The sequence below is a fragment of the Syngnathus scovelli genome, chromosome 10 (assembly GCF_024217435.2).
Source record: "Syngnathus scovelli strain Florida chromosome 10, RoL_Ssco_1.2, whole genome shotgun sequence".
Classification (NCBI taxonomy): Eukaryota; Metazoa; Chordata; class Actinopteri; order Syngnathiformes; family Syngnathidae; genus Syngnathus; species Syngnathus scovelli.
Genome location: NC_090856.1, coordinates 5,983,881 through 5,997,414, shown reverse-complemented (window position 1 = coordinate 5,997,414; position 13,534 = coordinate 5,983,881). Strand labels below are relative to the sequence as shown.

Here is a 13,534-nt window from a genome sequence, read left to right as displayed (position 1 = left end):
ATTTGTGCAAGCTTTTTTTTTTTTTTTTTTTAAGTGCTGAATACTCATTACAAAAAAATCTTACTTAAGACAAAAACACTCCGGAAAGCACCAAATTCTCCCACATTGCATCTCATGCAACGATTTGTAGCTATTGTTTATGTTTACAGAGAATTACAATGTGATCGATTCGATTGGCTGCCAACAAAAGCTGCGTGGACATACTCGAATACCGATTGGCAGATAATCTTGAGGGCGGGGCTTGGTGTTGCTACAGCACCCATCTTTCGTCGACGTCGATAGCGACTGAAAACTGGAAAGTCCCTGACAGTCAAGCGAGGGTTTCCGGGAGGAACTAATATGAATTAAAAGAGGACTGTCGGGCCTTCCTTCGCCTGACTCTCCTTTATGGATTGTAAGAGCCAATTTGGCGTGTATTTTTAATCTAAAAACGAGTGTTCCAGCTAGCTAATCTGTGCGAGCTAGAGTAGCTCTTTGTGTGGCTAGCGGCTAGCTTGAGGGATGTTGTCTTGTTGAGCCCAAGGTAGCCCTCCCGTCGTCTGGGAGAGGTGGGCAGACAGACGTCATCGGTTCGTGTTGGAACCACGTCGTCGTTACTCATAACAAAACAATAATTAGAAAAGGTGGCCTGCGAAACATTCGCTTTGTTACATAAGGAAAGCGACGTCGAGAGAAACAGAGAGGAAAGGAAGGAGTTCGGCCGAAGATGGGCAACTGCCTCAAGTCCCCAACTTCGGACGACATGTCGTTGCTCCACGAATCCCAGTCGGACCGGGCCAGCTATGGAGACGGCGTCGACCCTGACCTGGAGCCGCCGCCCCCTTACCAGGTAACTTTCTGTGCGAGGTAAACGACACTAGTAAAAAAACAGAAAGGGGGGTCGAGATCAGCTGTTAACAGATTCGACACTGTCCCTTTGTTGCTAATCCGCTTTGTAATACTCCAGCGCCCTGTCTCTGCTATTTTATGTATGAATGCAGATTTGCAAAAATCTAATGACGATTGTGATAATATACATATTTGCTATTTTTATTAGGTCATTCTCCCATGATTTATTTACGTACACGGGCTATAAATATACATGACGAATATAGTCTTCTTGGTTAGGCTCAGACTATAATAATAGCCAATATAAACCAGGAATGAATATGAACATGTGTGAATTTCTCACACAAAACTGTTAATTTATACATTTTTAAAAATTATTTTCATTTTTTTCGTGCTAAACTTAGATGCAGTGATGAGCTACAATTTGTATTGTCGCCAAAGAAAGTGCCTGATAAGTTAAACCAAACTTGGAGTTTAAACTTTCATCCTGCGTGACATCAGCAAAGCTGGTGGACTTAGAACAGTCCATTTTCTGTTGAGCCTCTCTTCATTCGGGTCACAGGTGAGCTTGTACTAGGCGCCATCACGATACAAAATAATGCAAAACACTGTCAATCATCATTCTAATATTTTATAAAGACATAATGAAATGGCTCATTAATGCATATAAATATGGGCAGATTTTCAAGACAGTGGTGCACTTTTTGTTTACGCTGACAGAATTTCACAAGAGGCTTAACAAACTAGTTAAAAGCTACCTTTATAAAGGGCTCTTTCATAGCAGCCTGATCCAACTCCCCCATAGTGCCCCTCAGTAGACCACAGTAAGCACAACTTTCTCCAAGCTTGAAACACGGCACGCATTTTTGGCGTGTTCGCACAGTTCAGGATGACGCACTTTTTTCACCGAGTCAATTTTTGTAATTCCATCTATAACCAGGCCAAAACCACAACTGTATGCACAGATTCCTCATATGAAGGGGACCCGAGAGATGTGAGTCAGATGATTCTTCCCCACGTTATCTGAAATTGACTCATCTTCAAGCTGAAACTGTTGAATTCTTGCTAGCTTATTCCCTCAATCGACATTAGTCAGCTGAATGTCAGACATTCAAAGCATTGTGATCTTAGGAAATGAAAAGAATGTGTCAGAGTACATTGAAAAAAAAATATATAACCTGAAAATTGATGAAAACAGGAAGCTGAACTTTGTGGTTAGGATGTCTGCCTTCCTGTGTCAAATTAAGGGCTTGGGGTTCATAGTTTATGGTGCATTTAAGATTTAAACGGTTAATATTGGCAATTCTAAAAAAAAAGGGAATGTCCGTAGGAGGCTATTACATTGTAAATGTACACTTTTTAACATCTGTTGTGATTCTCTATAATGATGACACTTGTTTCACAAGAATGCACTCAGTCAGCAATGAATCAGAAGGCAGACGTTTGAGCTAAAGGCACATGGTGCTGGTTTCCTGAATGAACAAAGGGAGGCTCTTTGGAATTTGCCAATTCTTCAGTATAAGGAGCAGTTTCCTCTCTTGTGAGAACCAGCCAGGCTAAGTGGATTGAATGGGCCTTCTGAGCTCACCAGACCACTTAGACAACTAAGCAAAAATATGTTGTGCCCCCTCTATAATGTCAAGTGTGCAGTGCCGTTCATGTCAGAGAATATCTGCCCAAGTGTTCATTGACTGACTGACTGACTCACAGTTCTGGTGGTGTGGAAGATAGCCGGTGAGAAGAACGCTGACGCATTTGTGTGAGAGCAGTCGGCGGGAGATAAAGCTGTTTGCATTAGTGTGACCTGCAATGCCCCTTGTACGAAGCCAGAGTGGATGGATGAACGTAAGGCCTGCTAGACTGCTACATTAGCTTCTCATGCTAGCTCCTCACAAGTTAACACCGACCGAACAGCCAGATATGTAACTAAAGCAAGCAATTCCCTTGTTTCTGGGCCACAGACGCTTTTCAAAGCAACAACAACGCCCCTTCCCTATATCTACTTAAAAATATATTTTTTTCACTATCCCTCACAGTATTTTGTCCTTAAACCCAATTTGTTAACGCAGCATAACCGCAAAGGGCATTTCCAAGTTGGCAGCCAAAGATTACGTACGAGAATTTATTCAGCCTGAAAATACAATGACTCAGCTCAATAGCTTCAGAATTAAAGGCATACTTGAAGTGCCTTTCACGGATAAGTTTTAGCTCATGCTTTCGATAGATGTTGAAATGGTCTGCGGTAAATAAGGAAGGGCAATGAATCAATATACTCGAGTCAGGATGGTTTATAGCTACAAATTGATAAATAGAAACAGTTTGTACTTGTCTTTTTTTTTTTTTATGCCTTCCATGATTCAATGTGTGTACTGTTTGCACAAGCAAACGTCTGTGTACATAGAGGCGCTATCGATGTTGCCCCTGCACTGACATTTATTTACAGATTTTCCCCCTACCCGAGTATTTTTGAGCTTCTTCCTCCAAAGTTGCATCATATTAATGATGCAACAATCGAGGGTCAGTCGCCATTTGTAATTTGTTTTACAATTTTGCAGCCGTGTTGCTCAGTGTGCGGCTGGGTTTATTTAGTCATTAGGTCATCCTTTTTCCTGCTTCACCAGGTCGATAGCGTCAAAGCATGAGTCATCAGCCTCTGCTGTTATCCCCTAACAACATCCCGGATTGGAAGGGCCCTTATCTCCTTCCCCATTGTTGTTTGGCAGCGTGATGCTGTGAGACGTCTTTCGTATGCTCAGGTGCCGTCCAGAGATTTGGTTACTCGGCAGCCCAGAAACAGCAGACCAAGATTGAAGAACCTCTCAACGGTTCAGGTTTCTGGCATTACTTGCCACGGCTGCCTTTATGATGACGTCATGCTCACTGCATCCGAACAAGTTCTTTTCACTTAGACTCGCTTAATGTTGTCTACTTTCTTTTCAAAGCCGAGGCTTGGCAGGCTGACACTTATCAGAAGAGCCAAGGTCTCCGTGTTGGCTCAACTCGCCTTCTATGCCTCTTTTGCTAAACCCGCTCACCCGTCCCGCGAGCTGACCGTGTCCTCCCGGTCGAGCCGAGGTTATGTAACGGACAGTTGTTGCAAGTCAGCTGACGCACCAGATTTGAGAGAAAGGAGAGGCCTCGGATCACAATTAGACTGCTGACCATTGGCACAGCTAACGCATGCACGCACGGTAATGGCAGCTACTCCCTCCCAGGATTCGTGCATGTCGCTTTTATCCTCATTTGGCACGGGTGAAAGGAGGAGCCGTTTGGCCCAGTTCTGCTGACTCATGGTGCTCGCTCGTGTTACTGCCCCACACAAATGTATTATTCAGATTGCAAAGAAAAGGAATCTCCAAGTGAATTCAAGACTTTTTATTTTTTTTATTTTACAGAGGCCACGTTCATCTAGTCAATGATTGATCTTTTCGTTTTTGCCTTTTTGCTGCTTGCAAATGTTTTCAGAAAGGCAACCCGTGCCACCACAAAGGGAGTAATTTCCTGCAATGATTTCCTGTGTCATTTTTAAATGTTATCCTTTAGAAAATGCCACTTATTTCGAAAGCCACTCAAATGCCACTATCCTATTTCTTTTTCTGTTCAATTTATTATTACTTTTGTCAGATTGAAGTTAATTCTGTGACCAATGTGGGTTTCTATTCATAAAGGGAGGCCAACCAATTTTGCGTGGGTGTGTGTGGTCCTGCTGCCTTTGGCTCTTGTTGGGAAACATCCCCATCTACTTGCCAGGGAACATGCTGCATTCCCACGTCCAGTCACTGCTCACAGATGTTCCTTTGTTAGATTTGAACATGACCAACAATGACGTTCTATTGTGTTCACGTACCAAAAGTCGACTTATTTGTGTTGAAATAAACATTATTTGTGGCATTTGTGTATATCAAAAAAATGTTTCTTTCTCTGTTTGCAGGAACAGATTCACGTTCCAACCTACCACCCGACACCTAGCCAGCCCCGACTCGCCACCCAACTGACAGAAGAGGAGCAAGTGCGCATCGCCCAGCGCATCGGACTGATCCAGCACCTTCCGAGGGGTGTTTTTGACCCCGGGCGGGATGAATCCGAGAAAAAGATCAGAGAGTAAGTTGTGAAACTGACCAAATGTTATGTTTTTGCTTCACTCCTGATGGCGCTTCGCTGGAAAACAAGTGAGCCGCGACATCTAGTCAAATGTCTGCGTTTGGTTCCGCAGGTGCGTCATCTGCATGATGGACTTTGTGTACGGGGACCCCATCAGATTCCTGCCCTGCATGCACATCTACCACATGGACTGTATCGACGACTGGCTCATGAGGTCCTTCACCTGCCCATCCTGCATGGAGCCAGTGGACGCCGCCTTGCTTTCCTCCTACGAGACCAACTGACAAACACATCCGCATGTGCACGCACCCATACGCAAACACACACGCACACACTCCTATGGACCACGCTTGACACAAACTGGCACATGGACTGCACACTCGTAGACTTATCCAGCATTAGTAAAGATGGGAGCAAGTGTTCACGAGTGGGCCTGCTGGTCAGGATTGTGTCTGTGAAAGAGAAAGAATTGGAGCTGCCTACCAGGAAGCAGCGGACATTTTAAAAAAAGAAGAAAAGATCACTGAGACAGTGTCACATACTTGTACTACTCACAAAGGTCAAAGAAGGTTCACCTGCAAAGGTTGTAGTGCATTTTAGGTTCATCATGGAGTTTCAAAGCCCAGTATCCCAAACCTTTTTTGGGAGTTGTGTATCTTTGATGTAGACTCTGACGCCACTCAAGATGGCCCATCTGCCCGCCGTGCTGTTTTTCCCTCAGATTGCCTTGGATCCTTGTCAAGAGGAGATAGAAGAAGTAGCAGTCTTGGAGATTTGCAGCTTCCAAAATGGCCGCCGGCTCCAAGCTGCCAGCCGCACCGATACGTGATTAGATTACTACAGACGCTCTCAGTCTTGATCCCCGGTGAGAAATGTCAATTTGATTGTGTTTTTTTTTTTTTTTTTTGTAAAGGGCTTTGTTTAATTTCCCCCACATGGCACAAGGAAATGTGAGCTGACAAGTCGAGCCATGGCCTACATAACATTCATGTCGCCTTTATGGCGGATCGCCGCATCGAAGGGGAAAAGGTAATAGAGCTGTCTAAAGCGGGATTTTGCGCTGTCTGTAAAAAGTCCTTACAGCTTCACGTATTTGGATAATTAGATGTTCATGACAGGGCTTTCAACACAAAGTGCAGCGGGAAACGTGTTGAACTTCACACCGGCTGTGCCTCTGCCGACAAATTCACAGGGTGAAAGCTTTTCCCATCAACACAAAAATGGAGACAAAATTAACCACTTTTAGAAATTTATCAGACAGGATGTGCATGACACATGTCCGAAGCAGTTTCCGTAAACGCGTGCATATTCGCAGTTTGGGAACACCAGTTGCGCCGTTATCGGCTTTTGCCAATGGAAATAGCGAGCTGAGTCGTACGTAGATGCCGCGCAGTAGAAAAAGGAGACTAGCAATTCACAATGAGTCTCAAAGTTAAAACTGTTTGTGGTCGTGAAAACCACACACCGCCTTTTGCACAGTGCTTTATGAATCAGCTATGTAAGTCAAACGACAACCCCATAGCCAATAATTTGCAAACAATTTGAATACTTGGAGCTCATTTAAAAAGGAATTTAGTTCAAATGAGCTGCTCTTATTTATTTCCACCAAGATGACTCACGGGCGGGCGCTCACTGCTGGCCGGATGTTCGTTGACAATGCAACAGCTGTACATAAGTTGCCTCACTTGGGAGCGGCCAGGCGTTTTATTTATTTCTAAAAGCCGAGCTCACTGGCACGTGCTGATTGTGGGTGGATTTTTGTAAGAACCAAACGGTCCATCTCTGTTTGCTCATTTGAATGGGTTGTGTGTGTGTGTTTTATGTTTGTGTAAGGATCCCTGTTAGACATTTCCTTGTTGTGCGAGTATACTATACATGAATATGCAGAGTGCTACAGGTGACAAATAAATAGACACTGCAACTGAACACAAGCTACTTGTTTTCACTTTATCACTGCCTGAAGCTAAACAAACTGTTTTCCGTCAGTCTGTGCTGTTGAAGAGATGAATAATATTTTCACATAGTGAGATAAATAGTGTTAATCATTTTGAATCTGGATTGTGAGGCATTGTGACTCAATATTGTTTCTTATTGCAGGACTTTATAAACTGCTGGGGAAACCGAGGGTGTCATATTACCATCACCACTTGTTTCCAGGGGCGGGTACATTTTGTGAGAAGTAATATTCACATGTGGCTGCGCTAACGTAGAAGACCAAATTTATTGTAAACTTCGTATTGTTTGTTGTAATGTAAATTTATTTGTTGTGAAATACATGGGAAGATGACCTTGGAAAAATGATTACATATTAAATCACAATTTCAATATTGAGAAGGGGTGGGGGACAATTATTTTTGAAAATCAGCTCTAGTTTTATTTATCACTAACGATGCACAGTGTTGTATTGCTTTACCCCTGATTTTTTTTACAGTAACTTCAAGGTAAGCTTAATATCCTGATCATGCACGTTTCTATCAAGGTGTATAACTTTCCTATATTCCTATACTCATTCAATATCTCCGTCACGTGGACTTTGTCTTTCCGCAGTCAGCAATTGTAGCCCAGATCTTTACAGATCTTGTTGACATTATATCTAATCTGATTTGGAATTCGAACAACTTGGAAGTCTATTTGTAGCGGCACAATCCAAATAAATCAATTAGAACAATGACAATGTTTACATTGTGTTTTTTATTAACTTCATCAGCTTGATGGACTTGTTAACATTTCTAAATGTTCTCATCAGTTGAGCAAAAACAAGCAGACGAAGAGAGGTGCGCATCCAAATCTTCGTCAGTTCTTCTGAGCTGTGTGAAAGAAGAAAAACAGGGTGAGTTCTTTGCAATAAAACCTACTTCTGTAAATTATAGTGCTTTAAAAGTGCCCATCATTGCCGTGCGCGTTTGAAAACTGGGCTAAAGCATGCGGGCCTCGTGATCTGACCCACGTCACGCTGGCTTCGTTTCAGCGTGATACTCTCAACCAATCCAAACGCGATAATACACGTCACAACCACGCCCCTTTTAGGCCTAAATTTGACATTTACGTCAACGTTGTTTTGCTATACTGACGTTAAACGAAAAGATGCGATGCGGTGGCAATAAGATTGAGACAAGGACGAATGTTTCCACGGAAATGCTGTAACGTACACGATATAATTCCATAATAGCAACAAAACTGAATTTCAGGATTGGTTGTGAACATAGAACGAGTGCGTGTTGTGGAATAATTATAATCGATTTAAATATTCATGATAATCTAGCGCAGATAACTCGCGCAGTAGTCCTCAACGGTTGAGACACTAGTTTGCAACGTTCAAATATCCCGCGGCACTTTATGTAAATACACCTTTTGGATGTAAGTTAAAAAAGAAAATTACACCCACTAGTGTATTTTATTCTGTTCTATTCTCTATCCACGGTGCAGTTGCATAAAGAATACATTTATACATTAGTTTCTTTCTTTGCAAACGACGTTTTCAAATATGAGCTCACCATAAAATGTTTTTGTAATGTGCGTATATGTAGAATTCGGCAGAGGTGCACTGAGCGGCCTGCACATGCACGTCCTCATCGGTTAGCGCTTACCAACTCTTTTAGAAATTATTTTTGGAGAATCACGTTAACGTGACAGAGTGATAAAGAGTGAGTTCACGGCCTTTTTTTTTTTTTAACTCATCAGCCAAATTGTACACACTCCGCTATCAACGAAGGCTGACGACGCGCTTATGTGGGGCGCCACCAGGTGGACGAGGACTCGCTTCGGTGGTCGAGCGCTTATTGTAGTATTTCTCTAAAAAAACACGCTCAATTTCTGTTTTATCAACACTGCTGCGTGTTTCCCAAAATGTGTCCGTCCATGCTATAAGAATGACTAAGAAAGTGACTTTTGTTTTATAACAATGCCAAATTTTGCCTTTAAGTGAATTTTATGTTGAATAAGACAATGATGACTGTAAGATACTGTTTTAAAATGTATTTAGGGGGAAAAAAAGCAAGAAAGCAAAAGATAAACAGTAAACACACGTGGACAAAATTGGCAGTACCTCTCTTAATGATGAAATTTGAATGAAAATGAATCATTGAATACCAGACATTGCTTCTGGATTGTGGTTCAACAAAACTATTTCCAAATAAATTCTTGAAACAAGATGGTACACTCAATTTCACCTCTCAGCAGGATTTTGGATCTGCTCATCAAGTGCAAAGTGCTCCAGTCTTCTCAGGTTTGTATGGTGCTTTGTCCAGCTTATATGTTTCAACTCTGTCCACAGATGTCCAATAGGTAGGATTTAAATAAGTCCTATATTATGAGGCCCAATCCTGTTAGCTCACAAGCTAGCTGCTAACTAGCATCTTTCTTCACCATATTCCAGCCAAAGGAGGCCTTAAGGGTAATACAAAAGACACTACACCAAATGGCATCCACTGCCAGGTGGTATTTAATTGACAGTTCAGCAGGATGTGGTTTCAGGTATTTGGGAGCGAAAACAATGGCTTGATTGTTCACGATTTTGAAGCCTCGTTTGAATATTGGGTAATTTTTCTGGCAGCATTGACTGTGGTACACATCATCACGTTTCACTTTACAGGGACTTTCGGGTAGAGTGTAACGTACATCAACTGCTTTTTTTGTGGTCGTATTTGGTGAGTCCTCTTGTGTTTACGATCCGTCCTCCCACAATGCCCACGTCTTCATAACTTTCGCTGAATACTCTGCTTATTGACTCCACCGGGTTTCCCCCCCCTCTTTTCTGACTAAACATTTTTTGCTCTTCCTGTCTGAGCTTGCAAAACTTCATTATTTTCTGGAATCCCACGCTATGCCCATGTTCCAGGTGAGCCTCTCTCCCATGGCACAATGCCCAGATAATCTTGTGTCTGACCTCCTGGATGTCTCGGAGGAATCTAGGCCTGTCCCAGACATTCCACCAGTGTGATTTCACCAGTCGACTTGGCACTTTGGTTTTCTTTTGAAGCTCGCATCCTTTTATATCCTTCGCCTGTAAGTATGGCTTGGGTTTAGAGATTTTATACTCATTGAAAATGAAACCTTTCTTAGTTTCCTGTCCCTTTCTGTCGTTGGTTTTATCTCAGGTCTTCATCTGAACTGAATCAGAGCTGTAATGGCTCTGATCTGTGTCCAAATAAGAGAGTATCAAAAAACATGAATGAACTTTGATGATGTTTTGACACAAAAAGAAAATTGAATAGAACAAAAACAGGAACACAACACCTTACCAAAATAAAGCAATAATAGCGCTCGCTAAATAGCGCTAAAAAGAAGAAATAATTCTGCTCAACTGATAGAATTAACTAGAAGGACTTTTGTTCTAGTCAAATTTTAATTGTGGCTATTTTGGAACATGCGTCATGATGAAATTAAAAAGCAATATACTCACCTGATTTCAGGTAGCTGGAAATGCAGGCGGCCGTGTCATTCCACCCGTGGAGAAGCGCTAACTGCTCCGCGGTGTGCCCGTCACTGTTCACCTTCGTGGGCGCGGCAGTGGCTTCCAGGAGGACCCGGACCGCCTCGACGCTGCCTCGCTTCGCGGCCAAATGCAGCGGGATGTTCCCACGTTCGTCCGCGAGGTTCGCGTCTGCATTGTGAGCCAGCAGCGTCCGCACGGTGTCCGCGAAACCTTCGCGGGCGGCGTCGTGCGTAACCGTGAGGCCGAGCACTGGGTCGCGGAGATTGGGGTCAGCCCCAGCCTCCAGGAGGGCCTCGACGACTGCGGTGCTGCCCAATTTGACGACCTGTGGCGAGGTAAGAGCAAAAGCATTTTAATAGTCTTTTATCATTAAATAAACATATGAGGAAAATTAAATATTTATATAAATTATATATATATATATGTATATATATAATTTAAAAAAAAAATGTAAAATGTAAACCCAAATGATTTTTTTCAGTGTAGAAAATAATGTCTTAATATTGTAAATATAAAATATATATATATACATGTGTGTGTGTTCTTCTATATCTATATAAAAACATATATATATATATAATATACTATATATATAATATTTTATATTTACAATATTAAGACATTATTTTCTACACTGAAAAAAAATCATTTGGTTTTACATTTTTTTTAAAGTCATATATATATATATTATAATATATATTTACATAAAAAAATATTTTATATTTACAATATTAAGACATTATTTTCTACACTGCAAAAAAAATCATTTGGTTTTACATTTTAATTGGCCATATTTTTAGCTAATCGAGTGCAACCAAAAGTTAAGTAGCCTACTTTTCGTGTACACAAGCAGTCAGTAAATTCCATAAATCCTTTTAGTGTCCTAAATTAACTTTATAATATATATACATTTATAAATAATGTGACTTTATATATGAAGTCTTACAATAATAATCATGTGATTTAAAAAAAAAAAAAAAGCCCAGGCAGATTATAGAGGAAGACTGAGACAATTCTATTAGAAAGCCCTTCATTTTGGTCCCTTGTCTTTTTTCTATTTTATATATATATATATATATATATATATATAGACATTTTTCACCAACAATCTTTTATTATATTACAAAATTTATGAAAAACAATGCTCAAATGATTGTAGTTGTTGAAGCAGCTTTGTAGGTCAAGGTAAACAGTGAATAGGGAGTGGCCTCCAAAAACACACTTTTTAATGTTAAATTGCTTAAATGAAGTTACTACGAAACAATACACTTATGATCCATATTAATCTAATTCTGCAATATTAGCCTGGTCCATTGTGTAGTTTTTGACCTCCACTGTGCTGTTTTTTTTTTTTCACCAAGTACTTCTCCTTTTTGGAATTTTCTTTCCATAATGAAAAATTATGAAAATATGTCTAAACCTTCACAGGAATGTCTAAAATCACAGGTTCATGAGTAAAATACCCAAATTAATTTTGAGGTGATGAAGGAGAAGGATGAACCAACCTGTAATGCAGTCCTTTGAAAAGTATTCTTTCCATTGACAGCAGCCCCATTTTGCAGCAACAATAAAACCTCTGGTAAATTTCCATTAGCAGAGGCACTACACAGCCGATCGGCTAGTGGCAAAATGTCTGCCATTCTTGGGGGAGCAGATTACAGGAGGCCAAAATGGAAAATGGTCTGATCTGAAGCATGTGCACAAGTACAAAAGAGGGAGGGAGAAAGCGGAAGAGAGAGCGATAGACTCCTCCCCATAAGTCCTATCACATTAAACAAGAATCGGCCTCCATGTCAAGATTGAGTTTTTACAGATTCCTAGAAAATCATTGTCTAACCTGACGTGAATCCTTATATGATAACTCTAACTGGCTGGTGAACAGCTCTACCCTGCCTCTCATTCAAAAACAGTTGGGTATAGGCTGCAGCACAGACAAAACTAGTGAGAATCAACAATTTGGACAATAAATTAATACATGTAAACAGCAATTAACAAGAATATTATATCATATTAAATAACAATATTTTAATATTTGCGTATTTTGGTTGAATTGATTACGTTAGTCACTGTAATGTGTTAAATATTTTACATAGGGATAAGTCTATATGTATATTCTACTGTATATTCAGTGGAACAACACCACATCATTGTGTTGTTTTAATTATTATGGCAATAGTATGCATTAAACTGTGATGATGATGAAACTACTATTTTTAATAATAAAATAACTAGAATGAACGTGATAAGTGGTTCGCCAAGTGAATGGATAGAAAATAATAAATAATGATATATTACATTTGGTGACAAAGATGCGTCTATTGCCATATATAGATAAACAATCAAAATGTACTTTGTTGTTTTTAATTTTAATAATATACGTAATTTATAATAATAATATTAATAATAATGACAGCTGTGATAGGATCCAGCACGCCCGTGATCCCCGTGGGTCAAGTGGTATAGAAATGAATGGATGGATAATAATAATATCAATAATAATAGTAAAAAAAAAAACTAATAGTAACCTAAGCCCAAACCTCTGCGAGGCATGGGACAGTATAACAACGGCAGAGAAAAATCAAAGACGACACATGCAAACTAATATGAAAAATAAGGCCCAATAACGGACGAGAACAGCGAAGTTTGAAGCAAGACAAAAAGTGACGCCACTCACGGTCATTTCCCGCTCGTTTTCAAATTTGCTGCGTTGGACGAGTCAGACCACATCAAGCCCGTTTGATTCGATGGCGAACGCCCGAATAAAGACTCGCACAAACACTTGCATGGATAAGAAAAATAATCATTTTACGATAGGATGACACATACATACACACACGCGCAGACACGAACACACGCGCGCGAGCACACGCACGCACTTTTACCTCTCAAAAATATACAACTCAAGATTGGATGAGATTTGACAAAGCAGGCGGGTAGCTTCCTGTAAAAGAAACAAAGCGCGATACTAGCGCGCAGTCAAAAAGAGAGGACACTTCCCGGTTCAGTTATTGAAAAGCCAAACAAACATCACCGAGGACAAACTCCTTTTTTCCTCCGTGTTTGAGCGTCACTTCCCCCCGCAAGTCACAAGTGTGGTGCCGTTGCTTGGTTTTCCTTGCAGTTTGTCTCCCTCTTCTGGTTTTGACCTGTACTGACTTTCAATCGTTCTAA

General features: G+C 40.8%; 2 protein-coding genes across 7 annotated transcripts; one reads left to right on the top strand and one right to left on the bottom strand.

The window, feature by feature from the left end:
- The first annotated feature begins 259 nt into the window (after positions 1-259).
- rnf11b (ring finger protein 11b) lies at positions 260-7,603 on the top strand. Of its 4 annotated transcripts, XR_007482783.2 has the most exons (5): positions 260-829; positions 4,760-4,929; positions 5,042-5,794; positions 5,875-5,958; positions 7,027-7,603. XR_007482783.2 is itself a non-coding variant. In XM_049725961.2 (3 exons), the coding sequence occupies exons 1-3, from the start codon at positions 707-709 to the stop codon at positions 5,211-5,213; spliced, it is 465 nt and encodes a 154-aa protein (XP_049581918.1). In that variant the 5' UTR covers positions 260-706; the 3' UTR covers positions 5,214-7,603. The 4 variants fall into 4 exon arrangements, 1 of the variants encoding a protein (XP_049581918.1); XR_007482782.2 differs by having other exon boundaries at positions 5,875-7,603; XR_007482778.2 differs by having other exon boundaries at positions 5,042-5,958.
- Positions 7,598-13,507, bottom strand: cdkn2c (cyclin-dependent kinase inhibitor 2C (p18, inhibits CDK4)). Of its 3 annotated transcripts, XM_049725953.2 has the most exons (5): positions 13,246-13,460; positions 13,038-13,141; positions 11,869-12,050; positions 10,331-10,688; positions 7,598-7,736 (listed from the first exon to the last, which is right to left on the bottom strand). In XM_049725953.2, exons 3-5 carry the CDS (start codon positions 12,001-12,003, stop codon positions 7,723-7,725), a joined length of 507 nt encoding a protein of 168 aa, XP_049581910.1. In that variant the 5' UTR covers positions 12,004-12,050; positions 13,038-13,141; positions 13,246-13,460; the 3' UTR covers positions 7,598-7,722. The 3 variants fall into 3 exon arrangements, with proteins under 3 accessions (XP_049581910.1, XP_049581915.1, XP_049581916.1); XM_049725958.2 differs by lacking the exon at positions 11,869-12,050 and having other exon boundaries at positions 13,246-13,507; XM_049725959.1 differs by lacking the exons at positions 11,869-12,050; positions 13,246-13,460 and having other exon boundaries at positions 13,038-13,206.
- Positions 13,508-13,534: the final 27 nt, after the last annotated feature.